Genomic DNA, 23,099 nt, shown 5'->3' on the forward strand with positions numbered 1-23,099 from the left:
CCTGTCGCATGCCCCTGAATACTGAATATTCACGTGAAATGTGTCCACCCGCGTGGACTCTCGCGGTGGGGTTCTTGTACAGTAAATGTAGCCATCGAAGGTACCCCGGGGGCAATCCGAATTTCCCTATAGCTTTGAACATGTAGTCCCACGTGAGTGTGTCGAACATTTGCTTTAGGTCTAGTGCGACACAGTCCGCGTTTGCATAGTTTTCAGGGGTTGTTGCCATGAGCCCTCACTGCCAAGCCATGTCTTCCCTGGACCAGAATCAAGCATCCTAGGACCGGTTTCTGGCTATCAGCCGTCTTCAGCCAGGATAGCTTGACTCCAGTGGCTTAGTGAGCACGGGACCCACATCTGGGCATACCCTTCCCACATAGGGTGAACAGCAAAACGCACAAGATGATGGACGGAATGTTGCACATTGGCAAAACATTCACCCCCAGTCACAGATCTGGGTTTAAGCCATCGTTATGTTGCTCACCAAGCCACCCCAGTTAGTGTCATCCACCGCAAACAGGACTGCATTTCAGGTCACTTAGGAAGTTGTGCATGAACAAATATAATAATAAAGCCGTGTTTCTGTGTAACGCTTCACTGAGAATCTCCCTTAAGGTTCTGCCCTATAAAAATCGATAATATTCTTAGTCACTTGTGCAAACGTAGGTGAATGAATGGGTGGATTCAAAGCAGGACAAAAAGGTTGAACTTATATTTCTGCAGGGGGTGCTCCAAATTCTGAGCACATGTATTACCCAAAGTGTATATCAACCCCCACTGAATTCTCTCACTCTCAGCACTCTACAAGTACTAGTAAAAGAATATGAACCATTATATTTCATCACAACTGTTAACATTTTAAAATTATTGTGTTTCGCTCTGTAAGAAATGTTCTCGGGCTTTATGATTTCCCATGAGTGTAGACTTACTCTATTCAGAATTTCACAAAACGTTTCCATGTTACACCTGAGCACTTGCACAAGTCACGGGCTTCTAGCCACACTCCTGGAAAATGTTTGCTGAATTCCTGTTTTTTCATGGAAACACTGTAAGCAGTTATATAATGCATGAGAAAAGCTTAGGGAAATATATTTCCCCACCGGGAAACCCCTTCCCTCTCGCCCAATCAATCTTGGGAGCCTCACCTTTCACATCCCGCCCCGGAACGCGACTTATTCCTGACCTCGACAGGAGTAAATCTCACTCCATTTCCAGGGTGGGAGGGGTTGGGCGAGGCATGTACGTAGGTGGCTATAAACTTTCAGGCCATTTCCCACCCTAGAACGTCCACCCCCATCCCACAAGAGGCTATTCAGTCACACAAACCTCCAATGTGAGTAAATACATTTATTTATAAGTGCCAAATAAACAGTTGGGAATTTCAAAATAGGGGTTTCTCTCACAGATGATGCTATTCGCTTGTGTAAGTTAATCTTACAGTGCAGATAGTTTTATGGGCGAGGGGTTTTGCTTTCATCGCTGCTCGTGATTGCTTAGTCTTTACTGACGAGCCCTTCCACTCAAGGCTTGTTTTTTGGGCTGTGAGCGTTCTAGATGCCGTTGCCGACTATAGATAGCAGAGCCATAAGCTGCTTAGGAGAGAAACCTCTTACAAGTCACTTTCCACGAGCCCTAAGTCCAAAGATACTTAGCTAAAATCCTCACGAGGTATTTAATTCTAAATCGGTGACTACCCACTTGAGTGTGGCCAGCACCTGCCCAGTGCAGCAGACATCGAACGCAGAATCCATCACCCGGAGTGTAGGGACCAGACACCCTGGAGTCAGGCTCCAGACAATCGGCCCCAAAATGTGTGACATGGGGGGATTGGACAATTTGATCGCCAACACGGCGTATCTGCAGGCCCGGAAGAGCAGCGAGGGGGACATCAAGGACATGATGAAGAGGCGCCGGAGTCTGTGCCTGCCCAGCACCACCTCCTGTGCAGGGCCCATGAGGAGCAAGGTGCAGGCGGACTACGTCAGCGTCTGCGAGCAGCAGCCCATCGGCAGGCGGATGTTCCGCGACTTTGTAGCCACCGTGCCTGAGTACCAGCTGGCCCAGGACTTCCTGGACGAGATGCAGAACTGGGAGCTCTCGGAGGATGCTGGGAAAGACAAACTTCTGCACGAGATGGCGGACAAGTTCCTGAAGGAGGACTCCAAGAGTTTTCTTCCCTTTCTGAGCAGGAGGTTGCTGGAGATGTCTCAGAAAGCGCCCGACGAGGAGCACGAAGACCTCCTGCAGCTCGCCAGGGATGAAGCCAAGAACTTCCTGATGGAAGCCCCCTTCCAGGACTTCCAGAACAGCCCCTTCTTCGACAGGTTCCTGCAGTGGAAAGCCTATGAGCAGCAGCAAATCACCGAAAAGTATTTCTATGAGTTCAGGGTGCTCGGCAAAGGAGGATTTGGAGAGGTAGGAAGTTGCTATTAACTATCCTATTTTGGAAGATATTTATCCGAGGTATTGTTATTACATGTTTACTTCGTGAAGCATAATGCTAGAAATCAAATTACGAAAATTTAAAACACCGAAACCAGTTTACATTTCATTACATGGTGGGACTTACATTCACATTTTGTGGCATTGTATTATCTACTGCTCACATGTGGTCGGTTTGTTTGAACTGATTCCAGTGTAGTCTAATCACATTGCTTTTCTTAAAAGGAATCTGAATGATGCAGTCTATACGTAAACATCATTGGATAATGTCCCCTCCGCCCTTTTTATTTTTTAAAAAAAGTGCTTTGAAATACAGCTTCCCCTGTAGGATTCCATCTTAATTCCTTTTTCACAAAGCCCATACCAGAAGTCACTCAATGTCCTACTCGCTTGACAGACTCAATTCAAGATAGACTTGAGGCTGTCTCAAAAGGTATGGGAGCCTGGTCCGGAATTCACTGGTGCACTTGACACAAGTACGAATAAATAGTATACTTTTCAGAAAATGCCAAAAAGGTGTCCTTTTAAGATAAGCATTGGATATCCCATGGGTTTGGTTGGGACCACCACGTCCTCTCAGGGGTCCACCTGCCCAAATATACCAGCAGCATTCAGTATGTTTTATTGGGCCCAGACATGTACCCCCACCAGGCACAGGACAAAACACCACTTACATCATTTATTCCGCCACATTTTGTCCAGATTGCAACCTACCTTATATAGTTTCCAAATCAACTGCAAAGTGATACAGTTTGTCACAGTTAAAAAAAAAACGTAAATTTGATGTTCAGAGTCTTTAACAGATTACCTTTTTGAAGTTTTTGGCAAAATGGGTGTAGCACATACGCAAAGTAAGCAAGAGTGGGTGTAATGTCTATATGTGCATTGAACCTCTCTCTTTACACATTCACATGACAGGTGTGTGCCATTCAAGTCAAAGACACCGGTAAGATGTATGCCTGCAAGAAGCTGGACAAAAAGAGGCTGAAGAAGAAAAATGGGGAGAAAATGGCCCTGCTGGAGAAGGAGATCCTGGAGAAGGTTAACAGCCCATTCATCGTCAAGCTGGCCTACGCCTACGAGTCTAAAAGGCACCTGTGTCTAGTGATGAGCCTTATGAATGGGGGCGACCTCAAATTTCACATCTACAACATTGGTGAGAGAGGGCTGGCCATGAACAGGGTGGTGTTCTATACGGCGCAGGTCACCTGCGGCATGCAGCACCTCCACTCCATGAACATTCTGTACAGAGACATGAAGCCAGAGAACGTTCTCCTCGATGACAACGGCAACTGTAGACTGTCTGATCTGGGCTTGGCAATTAAAGTGAAAGACAAGCCAATCAACCAGAGGGTGAGTAGATGTTCTTCCATGATGGGGCTGGGAGGGTGTGGGAGTGACTCAGCGTGGAGGGATTGCCAGATCTATTTTTTCGAATGCATTTTGAGCCCAAGTCCTAATTCCGTGGGATTTACTCCTCGCTAAAGACCTTAGGCCCTTATTTCATTTCGATTGACAGGCGGTAAGCGGATTTTCTTAATTAACTGTTTGGCTGCTACGTAACACACTTAGGGGGCTAATTGCTAAAGAGTTTAGAAAAACATTAAAATGCGTGGGGTTTCTATTGAACATCTACAATTTAAAACCTTTATATAGTAAAAAAAAAACACACACACAGCAAGAAAACTGTACTGCACTATTTTGCCATTTCACAGTGTAGTGTGTACAACTCTTCCTCTTTTTCTAAGAAAAGTGGCCCATTTGGTAAATTTGAGTGCCATTCATCTGGTGCTTGTAGCTTGCTGTTCACTGTACCTTTGCGAATCATCTTTTGCCGTTGATCAGTAGGGTCTTACCATTCATGGGTGCTTTGTGCAATGGTCAATAACAAGAAAACAAGTATAATTATTGTATTTTAACTTTCAGCATTTTTTTCTTTAATAAACTATAGTTAAAATTGTTTTCCTGTAGACCATGGAGAAAAAATACCCTTCTGATGTTTAGGAAAGGCCAACAAAAACATTATTGTTCAAAAACGAATCAGCTAAAACATTATGGTTCAAAAACGAATCAGCTCCTTAATTTTCTAGGATGGCTCTTTCAGGCTATCTGTTTTTTTGCGAAATTAGACATAATGTTATTTCTTTCCTATTAATGTTGGCACCTGGAAAAAATAAATATATATTTTAAAAAAATTAGATGTGAAAACATTTTATACGTCTTTTTAACCAATGGGAAACGGAAATGTACTAAACACAGAACTGGTCCTGGTACTTCCATGACGTGTTTCTGTTCTTGCTAGGTCAGAAGCACAAAGGGCATATGTTTGGTAATTGTTGGTGGAATCTTTGCACTCCCAATCCTATTTGCTTCCGTTTTCTTCTCTAACTAATTCATTTGAATGTTGACCATGCACTATGATGCTGTCGTAGTCGACATGTGACTTGTTAATGTTCTCTTTGCAATGTTGCACACAATATTTACGGCCAGATGTACTAAAGTATTTTTCGGTAGCAAACTCTTTGTTTGATGAAATCGCTGGGTTTTACACAGCAACATTAAATTGCAGTATTTACTAAGCCTCTTCTGCAATTCAGACAGTCCTTTCCTTATTGAAAAAGGGGTTTTGGGACTCATTCTCTTTCGCAATTGGGAAAGGGCCGAAAAAGGGTGTCTCTACAATTCTGAATGGCAATGATATGTTTCAATGGTTGTGGGAAATGGTTTGCAAAGTGGAGGTTGTCCTTTTGGACTGCTTCCCCTCTGCGAATCATGTCGGACGGCATTGGGGCGAGCAGCAGTGGTCAAGTGGACCACTGCTTGTTCTCAGAGATGTCTTTGAAAACGGGAAACATTTTTTGTAAGCAGTCCCACTCCCAAATCATAACGGGATGCTTTAAAAAAAAGTTTCTCGTCTGGGAATGCAAATCCAGGGATGATGGTCTGCTGTTCCTTGCGGGCCACCATCCCTGTGTTTGTCGCCAATCACAGGGAGGCGCAAATAACAACCTACCTAATGAATGTTCAATCAGTCACGTTGTCCTGCAACCCATGTAAATGGACTGGAGATTTGTACTCTACCCATAAGAACATAGGTCCCATCACAAAACCAGAGTCAGGTCACAAATAGCGACTGTGCAATTTGCTACCACTATTGGCTATCGGTTGCGTTGTACATCTGGCACTTGGTTTGAAGAAACAGCATTTTTGTTCTTCCAAAGTAGGCGTTGATCTGTGTCAGCTTTTCTACAGTTTTACAGGAAGCATAATGTGTGTTTTTTAAGTTAAGATAGTAAAGCTGTTCCTTCTGAGATATTGTAGCTACTTACAAACCATGCTGCATACATATAAGTGTATTAAGCACATCTTAGGGTAAAAAAATTGGTATGCAACCTATGGGCCCGATTACGACTTTTGGCAGAGCAGGGGCGGGCGGCCCAGCATGCCACTTCACCACCAAAAGTCGCTGCAGCCGCCAGATTACAAGTAATTTTGTGGTCTGGTGGGCAGGTGGAGTAGCGGTTCCCACAGCACTGCCTCTTTCAAAGGCTGCAGTGGCTTTGAAAAAGGCACCGCAATAGGAATGCCATACAGTTTCCTGCACGATATGGACTGCAAAGTCCATTTCATGCAGGAAATGGGGTGCATGCACACCTGCATGCAACCCTAGCCAGAAGGGGCACAAGGGGCCCGCAGGGCCCCCTTTGTTTCAGCACCCCAAGCTTTTTCATGGAGGAAAGACCTCCTGAAAACGCTGGTGGTCCTGAAACTTGTAATATGCATGGCACCACGGCACCACCTGCATCTTACAATGGCCCTGAGCGCCACGCCACCACCAGTGAAAAGTGGTTCCCTGGCAGAGCTAGCGATCTAATCACCAACCGCCCAATTCGTAATTGGGTGATCAGACCGCCGGTGCGGTGGTGGCTGGACCGCCACACCACCATGAGTTTGGCAGTCCTTGGACTGTCAGACTCTTAATTAGACCCTTAGTTTTTAATGCACATGCTGGTGAGATTAGTGTCAATCCCTTGTCACAGCTCTGAATCATCAAAAAAAAAGATTAAAAGGTTAATGAGCCTGCTAAAGAGCATCTGTGTAATACAGAGGTCACAGATTTTCATGGAATGCGTGCCATTGAGCGAGAGTGCATGTGCATACGTATGTGTGTAGAAACTGAGAGTCAAGGCTCTCCTGCACAAAGATTTTTAACATTTGCAAAGCCTCTAATTCTGTAAATGAGAGCGTTTGTCAACACTAAAACCCTTTTTTAATTGTACTAAACCCATTCTATTATTCGTAAAAGTGTGGTACAGCACATCACCCAACCAAAACACCACACAAACCCCATCCTTGATCTCAGACAAGAAAAAAAATGGAAATAAAACAGAACTGATGACACCATGATACAGAAATCCCTCAGCACAACTGTTAGAAACTGGCTCTCTATATAGTGCACTAAAACGAAGTACACTGTGTAGAAAGTCTAGGGAGACCCAGATTGGTATACAGAGTCAAAAGTGGATAATACTAACGCTGTTTCTGTGGTAGTGTGGGCGAGCAGCTAGGCTTATCAGACGGTAATGGTAAGCACAGAGGCAATAAATGAGATACACTCAAGAATAAATTTGAGCCCAATTTGCAAAAATAACATTTATTTTTATATAATTTTTTAAACCAAGAACTTCATTCTACAGTAGGTACTTTTGGAGATAGCAATTTTCGAAGTTCCTAAATTAATTACTTTCAGGCGCAATTACCTACTATTGAAATCAATGGGAGGAAATAAAAAAATTCATGTCAAATCACATAGTTGGATTTCAAGGTTTACCCTTGGGATTTAAGTAAGTAGCAAGGTCAGGCTAAATGTTCCACCAGCGAATTTTCAGGAGTATCCCCAGGGCCAGACTGGGAAACAAACCCGGCCCTGGCAAAGTGCTCGGCTGGTCCCCCAGGGGGTTGGGGGCATGGCCGAGCTGTTTGCCAGGGCCGGGTTCGGCTGATTTTGTTAGTGGGGCGATATTGCAGCTATGCTGCAAAAATGGCCCTGTAACAAAAACGGCCCGCAGGGGCCAAAAACTGGCCCGTACACTGGCGGCCCACTGGAGAAACACCCGGTGCCCATTACAGCCAGTTTGGCCCTGAGTATCCTGGATAAGGTCAGAAGCAGGGTGCTGAGGGTAGCTGGTGCGCTATGAAGGAGGGGGCCACTTGAAAACACACTGCACAAAGGGAGTCCGAGGGGTACCACTCGAGAGAGAAGGCCATAAGAGCCTCAGGACCATCGGAGCACAGCTGGATCTTCAACCAAGGCCGGTCAGGCAGAGTGCAGAGCGGATAGGTCCGCCAGGCGGCGTGCGTCAGGATGTCCTCATGGTCAGGGGGAGACTGCTTGTATAGGCAATTCTGGGATATCTAGACCACTCACAAAGTGGGTATCAATGTCCCTCTATGGGTGCTTGCTCCCTGGTCAGTTGGATTGGACTCTTCGTCTTGCTGTACGCTGTAGGGGGTCCTGTACCTTCAGGTATTGTGCGGCACGGCTGCAGTAGATCCTTGTGTCTTCAGACTTGGTGGGGAGACAGAGCTGATCCACCAGAGCTGGTGTACAACTTTTGGTTTGGGTGCTGCGTAGGAGTTGCTAGGGGAGCAGCAAGTCAGTAAAACCAGATTCTGCGATTCGGTGCCTGTGGCTGCAGGGGATAAGTACCTCCATTCCAAGGGAGTACTTTGGTGATTTGTAGAAGGCTGTAGGAGCTCCGGGGTTCTTGGAGGCCTCACAGTTGCAGGATGAGACAGCATACCATGATTGTCGAGTCTTTAAGCAGCAGGCAAGGTTTGGTGGCAAAATTCTGCAGCAGGGCTTCAGTTCCCAGGTAAGCAGCTCTTCTGTGCCCATATCTTCTTTGTGTCCATTGAATTTCAGTTGAAGAGTCCAGGGATGCCACCTAAATACTAAATTCTGGGGCGTTAAAGGGAGTGACAGGTACTAACCAATGGGCTACCTACCTTTAGGGTGTCTACACCCCCTAAGTGGCCACTTCATGTGGGAAAGGGAACAGCCCTAGCCCTGATAGGTTAATTCCTGCCATCCCAAGATGGAGGAAAAAGTTGTGCTCACATCACCTGCCCCACCTTAGGGGTGGTGCAGGCCAAATGGGGGCATACCTCCCCATCTAACACATTGTCATGCCTGTCCTCCTGCCAGATGTGGAGCATGAAAGGGGGTTGCATCCTCAACTATCTGGAGCTGCCTGGGTTGCATTTCAAAGGCAGCATCGCCTTTGAAGTTTTCCGCCCTGGAAGGCCACCCGGGCCTGGAGGAGGTGTGAAGTACCTCCGCCCAGAGTAGGCTTTGTTCCTGACCTCTGAGAATGTTGACCCTCACCCCATGAGGTCAGAAACATGCCTGGAGGTGGCAGGATGGCTAAGACTAGTCAGAGACCACACCAGTGCTTGGTACGTTTTCAGGGAAACATCTAAGGTGTCTCCTGTATGCATTTATTAATTCCAACACTGGCATCAGTGAGGATTTCTTAAGACAAGATGTTTGGTACCAAACATCTTAGGGTACCATGAAGTCACCAAGGAGCTAGGAAACCCGCAATGACAAGTATCCAGCGTATGCACTCTCTATGGCTTCCCTGTGCACTTACAATATCTAAGAATGGACTTGATATTGTAGGGGTATATCTGTTCATGCAGATATGTCCACACATGGGATATAGTGCACCCTGCCTTAGGGCAATAAGGGCTGCAGTAGGGGTGCCTTACCTATACCTCATGTAGTGTATGTGGGCATTGCACACAAGGCTGTGTGCCATGTCGACTCTGCTTTTCTCTGCACCAAGACACACAGCCTTTCAGTTTGCATGGTTTCTGGGGTGGCTCAATTTGTGCTGCAGCCCTAGTTGATCCTCTTCTGAAGTTGTGCCAACTCTGGTACAGTTTTAGGACACAGATCTGGCACTGGGAACCTGGTTAGCAGGGGCCCAGTTCACTTTCAACTCAAAATCACATCAGACACCAGTCAAAAAGTGGGGGCTAACCATGTCAAAAGAGATACTTTCCTACATGTCCCCCCCCCCCCCCAAACGAAAGAGGATGAGACTAACCTGTCCCTAGAGAGTCTTCATTTTCTAAGTGGAAGAACCCGGAAAGGCCATCTGCACAGGCAAGGTCAGTCCCAGATCTGTGTTCCAGTGTGAAGTCCATTCCCTGTAGAGATAAGGACCACCTTAACAATTTGGGGTTTTCATCTTTTATTTGTATTAGCCATTTGAGAGGTCTGTGGACAGTTTGGACAAGAAAGCGGAAGCCAAACAGGTATGGTCTCAGTTTCTTCAGGGACCAAACCACAGCAAAGGCTCCCCTCTCAATGTCACTCCAATGCTGATTTCTGGGGAAAAGCCTCCTGCTAATGAAAGCAACAGGTTGGTCATGGCCATCATCATTGGTCTGGGATAGGACTGCTCCTATCCCATGTTCAGATGCATCTGCCTGCACTATGAACTGCTTGGTATAATCTGGAATTTTAGAATGGGTGCTGAGCACATTGCTTCTTTCAGGTGGTCAAAAGCTTTTTGGCAGCTCACTGTCCAGTTAACCTTTTTGAGCATTTTCTTAGAGATTAATTCTGTGAGGGGGGCCAAAATTGACCCATATCCCCCAAAAACCTCATGTAGTATCCAGTCAAGCAAAGGAATGCCCTGACTTGAGGCTGGGTGGTTGGAGCTAACCAGTCCAGAAACGTTTGGATCTTGGGTTGTAGGGGTTGCACTTGGCCTCCACCTATAAGGTGACACAAGTATATAACTGTGCACTGCCCTATCTGGCACTTGCTTGCCCTGATAGGCCTGCCCTCTGCAGATCCTTCAGGACCTGCTCAAGGTGGATCAAGTGTTGCTGCTAGGTGGAGCTAAAGACAGCAATGTCATCAAGATATGCTGCACTAAAAGACTCCAGCCCAGCAAGGACTTTGTTCACTAGCTTTGGAAGGTATCAGGGGCATTCTTTAGTCCAATGGGCTTACAGTAAACTGATAGTGCCCATCTGGGTTTGAGATTGCAGATTTGTCTTTGGCTCCAGGGGTCAGACCTATCTCCCAGTGCCCTGATGTGAGATTAAAAGTACTGAGAAATGTGTCTGCCTCTAACCTGTCAATTAGCTCATCAGCCATAGGAATTGGATGTGCATCAGTTTGTTTTCACAGCCCACACAACAGCTCATTTCTTTCTTTCTTTCTACCCTGGGAGTGAGGTTTGGGGACTAACACAACTGGGCTTACCCAGGGACTCGCTAAGGGTTCTGCGACACCCAGTTCCAGCATCTTGCTTACTTCAGCCTTGATGCTCTCCTTGACATGATCAGACTGTCTGTAGATTTTATTTTTGACATGTAGGCTGTCACCAGTGTCCACATCAGCTACATATTAGTTAGTCTGACTAGGGGTTAAAGAGTAGAGCGTAGCAAACTGATTTAGGACTGGCCTGCAATCAGTCTGCTTTTGGGCAGCGAGGATGTCTGACAAGACTACGCCTTCAATTGACCCAGCCTCAGGGTTGTTTGAGAGGAGGTCAGAGAGAGGTTCACTCTCTGCTTCCTGACCCTCATCTGTAACCTTGTGCATGTTCATGTCATCCCTGTCATTACAGAGTTTAAGACGGTTTGCATGGATGACCCTCTTGGGGTTCCTCCAAGAGTCAAGGTCCACTAAGTAAGTAACCTCTTCTTTTCTTTCAAGGATAAGGTAGGACCCACTCAAATTGTCTTAGAGGGCCCTAGGAGCCAGACCTTCCAAAACCCACACCACTGTACTGGTTGGAACTCCACCATGGCAGCCTTCTGGTCATACCAGAGCTTCTGGAGCTCTTGGCTGGCCTCTAGGTTTTTATTTGCTTTTTTCATGTACTCAGCAATCCTGGAATGAAGGCCAAGCACATAACACACAAAATCCTGCTTAGTGCTATTTGAGAGGTCTCTCGTATCCTTCCTTCACAAGACACAGGGGTCTCCTTATAGGGTACCCAAACAAAAGTTCAAAGGGGAAACCCTACTCCCTTTTGTGGCACATCTCTGTAAGCAAAAAGTAGGCATGGTAGTAAGAACAGCATCAAACCCCTTGCCTAACCCTTCAATGCCAATCTCTTTAGACAAGTACATTGTTATAGACCTCATCTTCAGTGAGAAAATACAGATGACCCAATAGCACCTCAACAGCACAATGGCCCAGATTTCCTAACACTTTGCACCCAGTTAGCATCACAAAAGTGACACAAACCCAACCCAAAGTGTTGGGGTTGGGTTTATTATCCAAAGCAAACGACTATTTGCATTGAAAGTTCCTCAAAGTAATGCAGAGTTATGCTGTGTACTACTTTCTGTTACTTTGCATCAAGAGACATTCCAAAGGTAGTACATGGGAGTTCAATTGCAACCACCCATGGGGTTTGATGCAAATCCCTATCTGCTAACATTTGCAGGCAGGGATTTGTGCCAAAACCTTAACCTTCTCAGGGCAGGGCTAACGAGAAAACATGTTTTCATTTCTTCTTATTTTTCCAACTTTGCCTAGGTGCTGCCTTTTACAGTACAGATACAACGTGGGATATGCCCCAAAAGACAGTTTTTGTACAGGAATGGTCCCCTTCCAGTACACAACCTATTCTTTAGAAAATGCGCACACCCTTACACTATGGTGCAAAGGTGTGCGCGTTAGCTCATGCAAGCTAAAGGTGAACCAGTGCTGGAAGAAAGAAAATATATCTACTGAGACATGGCACATTTTCTCTCTCTCTCTTTGAAGCAAAACACACAAGATGATGGACGGAATGTTGCACAATGGCAAAACATTCACCCCCAGTCACAGATCTGGGTTTAATCCATCATTATGTTGCTCCCCAAGCCACCCCAGCACAGACATGGCCATATGCAAATCAGTCTTGACCCTGTGCCTCATGGGAACAGTCCAGCCGAACTGCCAAGCCATGTCTTCCCTGGACCGGAATCAAGCATCCTAAGACAGGTTTCTGGCTATCAGCCGTCTTCAGCCAGGATAGCTTGGCTCCAGAGGCTTAGTGAGCAAGGAACCCACGTCTGGGCATACCCTTCCCACATAGGGTGAACAGCAAAACACACAAGATGATGGACGGAATGTTGCACAATGGCAAAACATTTACCCCCAGTCACAGATATGGGTTTAATCCATCGTTATTTTGCTCACCAAGCCACCCCAGTTCAGACATGGCCATATGCAAATCAGTCTTGACCCTGTGCCTCATGGGAACAGCCCAGCCCGAACTGCCAAGCCATGTCTTCCCTGGACCAGAAACAAGCATCCTAGGACCGGTTTCTGGCGATCAGCTATCTTCAGCCAGGATAGCTTGACTCCAGAGGCTTAGTGAGCAAGGAACCCACGTCTGAGCATACCCTCCCCACATAGGGTGAACAGCAAAACACACACGATGATGGATGGAATGTTGCACAATGGCACAACATTCACCCCCAGACACAGATCTGGGTTTAATCCATCTTTATTTTGCTCACCAAGCCACCCCAGTTCAGACATGGCCATGTTCGCCAAAAGTTGGCGGGTTATGCTCAGACGTGAGTCCCTTGCTCACTTTGCCTCTGAATTCAAGCAAGCCTGGCTGAAGACGGCTGAAATGCCAGAAACCGGTCATAGGAAGCTTGTTTCCGGTCCAGGGAAGGCATGGCTTGGCAGTTCGGGCTGGACTGTTCCCATGAGGCACAGGGTCAGACTGATTTGCATATGGCCATGTCTGAACTGGGGTGGCATTGTGGGCTAAAGAACGGTGATGGATTAAACCCAGCTCTTTTGACTGGGTGTGAGTGTTTGATTGGTTTGAATGCTCTGTCCATCACCACCCCCTTTTGTACCGCTTTGTTCGCCATAAGTTGGCGGGGTATGCTCAAACGTGAGTCCCTTGCTCACTTTGCTACTGGATTCAAGCAAGCCTGGCTGAAGACGGCTGAAATGCCAGAAACCGGTCCTAGGAAGCTTGTTTCCGGTCAGGGAAGGCATGACTTGGCAGTTCGGGCTGGACTGTTCCCATGAGGCACAGGGTCAGACTGATTTGCATATGTCCATGTCTGAACTGGGGTGGCAGAGTGGGCTAAAGAACGGTGATGGATTAAACCCAGATCTTTTGAATGGGTGTGAGTGTTTGATTGGTTTGAATGCTCCGTCCATCACAACCCCCTTTTGTACCGCTTTGTTCGCCATAAGTTGGCAGGGTATGCTCAGACGTGAGTCCCTTGCTCACTTTGCCACTGGATTCAAGCAAGCCTGGCTGAAGACGGCTGAAATGCCAGAAACCAATCCTAGGAAGCTTGTTTTCGGTCCAGGGAAGGCATGGCTTGGCAGTTCTAGCTGGACTGTTCCAATGAGGCACAGGGTCAGACTGATTTGCATATGGCCATGTCTGAACTGGGGTGGCAGAGTGGGCTAAAGAACGGTGATGGATTAAACCCAGATCTTTTGACTGGGTGTGAGTGTTTGATTGGTTCGTATGCTCCGTCCATCACCACCCCCTTTTGTACCGCTTTGTTTGCCATAAGTTGGTGGGGTATGCTCAGACGTGAGTACCTTGCTCACTTTGCCACTGGATTCAAGCAAGCCTGGCTGATGACGGCTGAAATGCCAGAAACCGGTCCTAGGAGGCTTGTTTCCGGTCCAGGGAAGGCATGGCTTGGCAGTTCGGGCTGTACTGTTCCCATGAGGCACAGGATCAGACTGATTTGCACTTGGTCATGTCTGAACAGGGGTGGCAGAGTGGGCTAAAGAATAGTGATGGATTAAACCCAGATCTTTTGACTGGGTGTGAGTGTTTGATTGGTTTGGATGCTCCGTGCATCACCAACGCCTTTTGTACCACTTTGTTCGCCATAAGTTGGCGGGGTATGCTCAGACGTGAGTCCCTTGCTCATTTTGCCACTGGATTCAAGCAAGCCTGGCTGAAGATGGCTGAAATGCCAGAAACCGGTCCTAGGATGCTTGTTTCCGGTCCAGGGAAGGCATGGCTTGGCAGTTCGGGCTGGACTGTTCTCATGAGGCACAGGGTCAGACTGATTTGCATATGGCCCTGTCTGAACTGGGGTGGCAGAGTGGGCTAAAGAACGGTGATGGATTAAACCCAGATCTTTTGACTGGGTGTGAGTGTTTGATTGGTTTGAATGCTCTGTCCATCACCAGCCCCTTTTGTACCGCTTTGTTCGCCATAAGTTGGCGGGGTATGCTCAGACGTGAATCCCTTACTCACTTTGCCACTGGATTCAAGCAAGCCTGGCTGAAGACGGATGAAATGCCAGAAACCGGTCCTAGGAAGCTTGTTTCTGGTCCAGGGAAGGCATGGCTTGGCAGTTCGGGCTGGACTGTTCCCATGAGGCACAGGGTCAGACTGATTTGCATATGGCCATGTCTGAACTGGGGTGGCAGAGTGGGCTAAAGAACAGTGATGGATTAAACCTAGATCTTTTGACTGGGTGTGAGTGTTTGATTGGTTTGAATGCTCCGTCCATCACCACCCCCTTTTGTACCGCTTTGTTCGCCATAAGTTGGCAGGGTATGCTCAGACGTGAGTCCCTTGCTCACTTTGCCACTGGATTCAAGCAAGCCTGGCTGAAGACGGCTGAAATGCCAGAAACCAATCCTAGGAAGCTTGTTTTCGGTCCAGGGAAGGCATGGCTTGGCAGTTCTAGCTGGACTGTTCCAATGAGGCACAGGGTCAGACTGATTTGCATATGGCCATGTCTGAACTTGGGTGGCAGAGTGGGCTAAAGAACGGTGATGGATTAAACCCAGATCTTTTGACTGGGTGTGAGTGTTTGATTGGTTTGTATGCTCCGTCCATCACCACCCCCTTTTGTACCGCTTTGTTTGCCATAAGTTGGTGGGGTATGCTCAGACGTGAGTACCTTGCTCACTTTACCACTGGATTCAAGCAAGCCTGGCTGATGACGGCTGAAATGCCAGAAACCGGTCCTAGGAGGCTTGTTTCCGGTCCAGGGAAGGCATGGCTTGGCAGTTCGGGCTGTACTGTTCCCATGAGGCACAGGATCAGACTGATTTGCACTTGGTCATGTCTGAACAGGGGTGGCAGAGTGGGCTAAAGAATAGTGATGGATTAAACCCAGATCTTTTGACTGGGTGTGAGTGTTTGATTGGTTTGGATGCTCCGTGCATCACCAACGCCTTTTGTACCACTTTGTTCGCCATAAGTTGGCGGGGTATGCTCAGACGTGAGTCCCTTGCTCATTTTGCCACTGGATTCAAGCAAGCCTGGCTGAAGATGGCTGAAATGCCAGAAACCGGTCCTAGGATGCTTGTTTCCGGTCCAGGGAAGGCATGGCTTGGCAGTTCGGGCTGGACTGTTCTCATGAGGCACAGGGTCAGACTGATTTGCATATGGCCCTGTCTGAACTGGGGTGGCAGAGTGGGCTAAAGAACAGTGATGGATTAAACCTAGATCTTTTGACTGGGTGTGAGTGTTTGATTGGTTTGAATGCTCCGTCCATCACCACCCCCTTTTGTACCGCTTTGTTCGCCATAAGTTGGCAGGGTATGCTCAGACGTGAGTCCCTTGCTCACTTTGCCACTGGATTCAAGCAAGCCTGGCTGAAGACGGCTGAAATGCCAGAAACCAATCCTAGGAAGCTTGTTTTCGGTCCAGGGAAGGCATGGCTTGGCAGTTCTAGCTGGACTGTTCCAATGAGGCACAGGGTCAGACTGATTTGCATATGGCCATGTCTGAACTGGGGTGGCAGAGTGGGCTAAAGAACGGTGATGGATTAAACCCAGATCTTTTGACTGGGTGTGAGTGTTTGATTGGTTCGTATGCTCCGTCCATCACCACCCCCTTTTGTACCGCTTTGTTTGCCATAAGTTGGTGGGGTATGCTCAGACGTGAGTACCTTGCTCACTTTGCCACTGGATTCAAGCAAGCCTGGCTGATGACGGCTGAAATGCCAGAAACCGGTCCTAGGAGGCTTGTTTCCGGTCCAGGGAAGGCATGGCTTGGCAGTTCGGGCTGTACTGTTCCCATGAGGCACAGGATCAGACTGATTTGCACTTGGTCATGTCTGAACAGGGGTGGCAGAGTGGGCTAAAGAATAGTGATGGATTAAACCCAGATCTTTTGACTGGGTGTGAGTGTTTGATTGGTTTGGATGCTCCGTGCATCACCAACGCCTTTTGTACCACTTTGTTCGCCATAAGTTGGCGGGGTATGCTCAGACGTGAGTCCCTTGCTCATTTTGCCACTGGATTCAAGCAAGCCTGGCTGAAGATGGCTGAAATGCCAGAAACCGGTCCTAGGATGCTTGTTTCCGGTCCAGGGAAGGCATGGCTTGGCAGTTCGGGCTGGACTGTTCTCATGAGGCACAGGGTCAGACTGATTTGCATATGGCCCTGTCTGAACTGGGGTGGCAGAGTGGGCTAAAGAACGGTGATGGATTAAACCCAGATCTTTTGACTGGGTGTGAGTGTTTGATTGGTTTGAATGCTCTGTCCATCACCAGCCCCTTTTGTACCGCTTTGTTCGCCATAAGTTGGCGGGGTATGCTCAGACGTGAATCCCTTACTCACTTTGCCACTGGATTCAAGCAAGCCTGGCTGAAGACGGATGAAATGCCAGAAACCGGTCCTAGGAAGCTTGTTTCTGGTCCAGGGAAGGCATGGCTTGGCAGTTCGGGCTGGACTGTTCCCATGAGGCACAGGGTCAGACTGATTTGCATATGGCCATGTCTGAACTGGGGTGGCAGAGTGGGCTAAAGAACAGTGATGGATTAAACCTAGATCTTTTGACTGGGTGTGAGTGTTTGATTGGTTTGAATGCTCCGTCCATCACCACCCCCTTTTGTACCGCTTTGTTCGCCATAAGTTGGCAGGGTATGCTCAGACGTGAGTCCCTTGCTCACTTTGCCACTGGATTCAAGCAAGCCTGGCTGAAGACGGCTGAAATGCCAGAAACCAATCCTAGGAAGCTTGTTTTCGGTCCAGGGAAGGCATGGCTTGGCAGTTCTAGCTGGACTGTTCCAATGAGGCACAGGGTCAGACTGATTTGCATATGGCCATGTCTGAACTTGGGTGGCAGAGTGGGCTAAAGAACGGTGATGGATTAAACCCAGATCTTTTGACTGGGTGTGAGTGTTTGATTGGTTTGTATGCTCCGTCCATCACCACCCCCTTTTGTACCGCTTTGTTTGCCATAAGTTGGTGGGGTATGCTCAGACGTGAGTACCTTGCTCACTTTACCACTGGATTCAAGCAAGCCTGGCTGATGACGGCTGAAATGCCAGAAACCGGTCCTAGGAGGCTTGTTTCCGGTCCAGGGAAGGCATGGCTTGGCAGTTCGGGCTGTACTGTTCCCATGAGGCACAGGATCAGACTGATTTGCACTTGGTCATGTCTGAACAGGGGTGGCAGAGTGGGCTAAAGAATAGTGATGGATTAAACCCAGATCTTTTGACTGGGTGTGAGTGTTTGATTGGTTTGGATGCTCCGTGCATCACCAACGCCTTTTGTACCACTTTGTTCGCCATAAGTTGGCGGGGTATGCTCAGACGTGAGTCCCTTGCTCATTTTGCCACTGGATTCAAGCAAGCCTGGCTGAAGATGGCTGAAATGCCAGAAACCGGTCCTAGGATGCTTGTTTCCGGTCCAGGGAAGGCATGGCTTGGCAGTTCGGGCTGGACTGTTCTCATGAGGCACAGGGTCAGACTGATTTGCATATGGCCCTGTCTGAACTGGGGTGGCAGAGTGGGCTAAAGAACAGTGATGGATTAAACCTAGATCTTTTGACTGGGTGTGAGTGTTTGATTGGTTTGAATGCTCCGTCCATCACCACCCCCTTTTGTACCGCTTTGTTCGCCATAAGTTGGCAGGGTATGCTCAGACGTGAGTCCCTTGCTCACTTTGCCACTGGATTCAAGCAAGCCTGGCTGAAGACGGCTGAAATGCCAGAAACCAATCCTAGGAAGCTTGTTTTCGGTCCAGGGAAGGCATGGCTTGGCAGTTCTAGCTGGACTGTTCCAATGAGGCACAGGGTCAGACTGATTTGCATATGGCCATGTCTGAACTTGGGTGGCAGAGTGGGCTAAAGAACGGTGATGGATTAAACCCAGATCTTTTGACTGGGTGTGAGTGTTTGATTGGTTTGAATGCTCTGTCCATCAGCAGCCCCTTTTGTACCGCTTTGTTCGCCATAAGTTGGCGGGGTATGCTCAGACGTGAATCCCTTGCTCACTTTGCCACTGGATTCAAGCAAGCCTGGCTGAAGACGGCTGAAATGCCAGAAACCAATCCTAGGAAGCTTGTTTTCGGTCCAGGGAAGGCATGGCTTGGCAGTTCGGGCTGGACTGTTCCCATGAGGCACAGGGTCAGACTGATTTGCATATGGCCATGTCTGAACTGAGGTGGCAGAGTGGGCTAAAGAACGATGATGGATTAAACCCAGATCTTTTGACTGGGTGTGAGTGTTTGATTGGTTTGGATGCTCCGTCCATCTCCACCCCCTTTTGTATCCTTTGAAGCAAGGCAGCACATCAACTTTGCTTGCTGCATTGCGTTGCATCAAATATGAGTAGGTCTGGGCCCAACTTTGCATCTCCTTCTCATAGAATCCCGCAATGGTCATCCTTCAAAATCCTATTTCCCGCAGATTTCAACGAAATGCTGAACTCCATCAAAGTTACTTCCTATGTAAATTATATCTTAACCTCATCCTTCATCAAAGTTCTCTCTGGTAAAGTTCTTCCATTCATACTCACTATTGTCAATACCTCCCGTACACAAAGCATCTCCAGACAGGCCATATCCTCACACTCTAGACACTCCAACTACCGACCCACTACTCACCTAGCCTTCATCTGCAATATCATCAAAAAAGTAGTCTACACTCAACTCCGAGATCACATCAGTGCTTACCATGTCCTGTACAACTACCAATATGGCTTCATATCACACTGTAGCATAGAAACCACTTCCCTACACACTGTAGTTGATGCCGTGCTGACCACCGATGAAAATGATCTCTGCCTCCTGATATTGATAGACCTCTGAGGTGGCTTTGACACAGTTGACCATCCCACCTTCATCTATACCATGGACTATTGAGTCGGATCCACTGGCTATTGCCATCACAGGTTCTCCTCCTGCCTTTCTAACCATCACCATTTCCTTCACATCAACACCTCTATGTCCCAAAAGTACCCTATGAACTATGGAGTCGCTCCAGGGTTCCTACAGTCTTCTATCATTGTCAGTGTCTAGAAGGAGCCCTTTAGATAGTGTCTAATTTGTAAAAGAATAAGTGCCAGAGCTCAACTTTTTGCTCGCAAGTACATGGCAGGTGCTACTGAATTTCAGCTTGTCAAATATTAAGCTTGTGTAATCTTGATTCCACTCCGTGCCTCTTTAATCCACAACCAGACACTCCCGGCCTCTGTTTCTCACTCTTGTAGGTTCTTTTTTAACTATGCTTTTTCCCTTTGTAAACCCAATTTCTATCTTTCTATGCCTCCTTTTTCTCCCTGGTGTGTTTTCTCTCTCATGTTCTGGTGCAAAGTCTGATGAGGCAAAGTAAGTGCCAGTCCCTGAAAATATGTGTCAGTGGGCCTCACTTGCACCCACTGGCTCAAATTAAGGACTACCGTTGGGGCTCTATTCACCGATAGCATCATCGAAATTCACCATTATGGCAATGATACACAGTTTTACTTGACAGTCTCCTTTGCACCAGACTCAAACACTGCCTGGATTTTCAACGCCGATCTGAAGCTCAACTACTCCAAGACAGCATTCCTTTTATTTTCCAAGAACAACAAACAAGAAAATGTACAAACTTGGCTCATTGACATGAATATTGACAGCTACGAGCCCCAACTTTCACCAAATGCCAAGTCATTTATATGCACCCCGAAAACCAACCATACCCTCAAGGAACACATAACAAAAAAAGAAAAACAAAGACGGCCTGGTACCAGCTCTCTCTTCTAAGTGAAGTTAAACTATTTTTTACAGAAAGTAACTTCAAAACTGCTGTTCAAGCCTTTGTACTCTTGCATGTGAATGGTGGTAATGTCCTTCCTCATGGCATCCCAGACTCCATATAGGACTTCCCTTGAGTGCATCCTGAACACAGCAGCACATCTCATTCAGGGCCTGGAGAAACAGGATCAAGTTCTCCCCATCCTAACGGAGCACTATCGGCTCCCCATGCCATTCCACTCTATCTTACAAACCAGCTGCATCATTTACAAAGCCATTTCCACAGCACCCCCGTTTATCTTGCAGAAAATCTCGCTATCTCTGATGACTCTCAGCACACCCACAGCCAGAACATCATCAGACTGCAAACTAAGAAGAAGTGTAAAAAAGAAACATAATAAATAAAGGCATCAGGTCTTTTCCAGCTATGCACCCAGGACCTGGAAAAACATCCCTGTATCGATCAGGACGACCCAATATTGCTCAAATTTAGGAAAGAGTTCAAAATGCTTCTCTTTAAAGAACACTACATCACAATGCAGTAACAGTATACTTCTTCACCCAGAAACCAGCTACCTCTCCTATCACACATGATTGCCTGCTTGCCTTTGACCCGGTATATTGCCCCGCTGCCTTTTAGCTAGGTTCATACCACATCCTTCCATAGAGACTGCCCAGCTGTCAATGAGAAAGGTCTTACCACAGACACCTTCTGATTATAAGACAGCAGACAACCAGAATTGCTGAAACAGCCTGCCATGATGCCTATTTTTTGGCAAATGTGGCACTTGAAGGGTGCCAAATATAAAAAGAAATATAAATAAAGCAAAACAGTTGTTAGGAAAACTAAATCTTGAGAGAATTACAACAAGCTCAATTTCATAAGGCCATAGTCTCCACAAACAAACTTAGCACATAGACAAGCGTTTGCAATACCTTTTAACTTCCTATAAGCTCCTACTGTGACTCCACACTTATGCCCTTACCAGTCACATCACAACCCCTCTCAGAGGCATAACATAGTCCCTCTGCACCCCATGCGGTGCATGGGTGCCTCAAACCATTCAGGGGGCTGCCGATCAGGCCAAGGTAATGTTACACAACATCAGTGGATTGCATGTGTGGCCTCACAGCGCTAAATCACAGCAAAGGCTCTCATTCCGAGAAGCCTGTTAATAGAATTGGAGATCCCATCTACGGATTTACCAACTGGTACGGTAACTCCAGGGTCAGAAAAAACACATTATTGCTTTGTTTGTGAAGGTCCACTAAGAAATGGGAATGACTGGCAGGGTACGATCTATAGTAACCATTTTCTATTAATTCTTCATTCTTGGAATCATTTTTGCATGGAGACTTCGACCGCTTTGAGCAGCCGGATTCCTGAAAGTACACTGTCCTGGTCATTGGCTTTACCTCATTACTTGAAATATCGACACACGCTGCAATTCCTACTGCCAGGCCTGTTGGAGATTACCAGCAACCAATGGAGGTTGGTGACATATGAAAATGGTAGGGCACTATACGAGCAGAGCGAGTGTTAGTTTATATAGCATGCTGGGCAAATAGACCTGAAGGCATTGGAGAGCTTAACATCAGCACCAGTTACATAAAATTATTGACATTACAAAATAACATGCAATATTTTAGAAAGAAAAAAGAAATGTTTAACTTACCTATTAGCAACCTGCAGCATGTCCTCAATTTTCTACAACCCATGGTTCCGAGCGCGAGGTCCCACAACCAATTCCCTCAACCAATCGAGGCTCTGTTGCTCTCCTGCTGTTAAGGATGTTAGGCAGCATGACAGAAGCGCCAGGATTGGTTGGAGCGGGATGGTTCAGTGCTCCAACAGGCACTGGAGGCCTGCGTCTGCTCTCCACCCCGCTATCTAAAGACAGCTCAGGTTGAAAAGGTGTGAATTGCGCATGTCAGGCAGGCCACAGCAAGAAAACCGGCCAAACCAACATTCGCATTTCAAACGGAAGTGGCCACTCATGCCTGCTGCCAATCAGCAGCAATGGCCCATTGCCCTCCCACTCAGCTCGGGCTTGCAGAATAAAACATAGAATGGCAATAAAATCATTGTATTTTTCACGCTGTCTTCGCTCGCAGCAGGGGAGGTGACGCTGCTCCGTCCTTTAGAGTATCCGCCGTGCAGGTAACTCGTAAGGGATCCCTACCAAGCGAATCTAGAGCAGTTGCATAGTGCCAGAGCTAGAAAAAAAGCAGGTTTACAGAACATTCTGAAATGTCGTTTGACACTTTAAGTACTTACTGGTAGTGCTGGTGTGCGTTGTACTAATTTTGCGTTGATTCAGTCTATTTTGTGCTTTTTGCACATTTAAAATACAAACTGCAAGTGTTTTGATTTCAGAGTAGGTGCTGCATCAAAAACGAATTCATAATGCTATAAAGTTACCATTTATATAGCTCGCAATACAATTTTTTTAAAGGGTCCACTAGTGACATCATAAGTGTAATTATTTAATTGATTCCTAAGATTATGTTTAGTGAGTATGACTAAATGCCACTCAATGCAGTAATATAATCAAATGCATGTAATTTAAACACCACAATTTAAACAATAATGAACTTTTTATAAACGTCATGTTGTTGCTTGCCATCTATAACCTGATTCTTGTGACAG

The 23,099-nt window shown here is 46.9% G+C and overlaps 1 protein-coding gene across 1 annotated transcript in view; it reads left to right on the plus strand.

The window, feature by feature from the left end:
* The first annotated feature begins 1,745 nt into the window (after positions 1-1,745).
* The window catches only part of GRK7 (G protein-coupled receptor kinase 7), a 188,724-nt gene continuing 167,370 nt past the window's right edge, over positions 1,746-23,099 (plus strand). The window contains exons 1-2 of the mRNA XM_078665608.1: positions 1,746-2,415; positions 3,361-3,795. Coding sequence (XP_078521734.1) covers positions 1,810-2,415; positions 3,361-3,795 — 1,041 coding nt within the window. The 5' untranslated portion in view covers positions 1,746-1,809. The remainder of the gene's footprint in view (positions 2,416-3,360; positions 3,796-23,099) is intronic.

Source organism: Lissotriton helveticus, chromosome 11 (assembly GCF_964261635.1).
Source record: "Lissotriton helveticus chromosome 11, aLisHel1.1, whole genome shotgun sequence".
NCBI classification, from domain to species: Eukaryota; Metazoa; Chordata; class Amphibia; order Caudata; family Salamandridae; genus Lissotriton; species Lissotriton helveticus.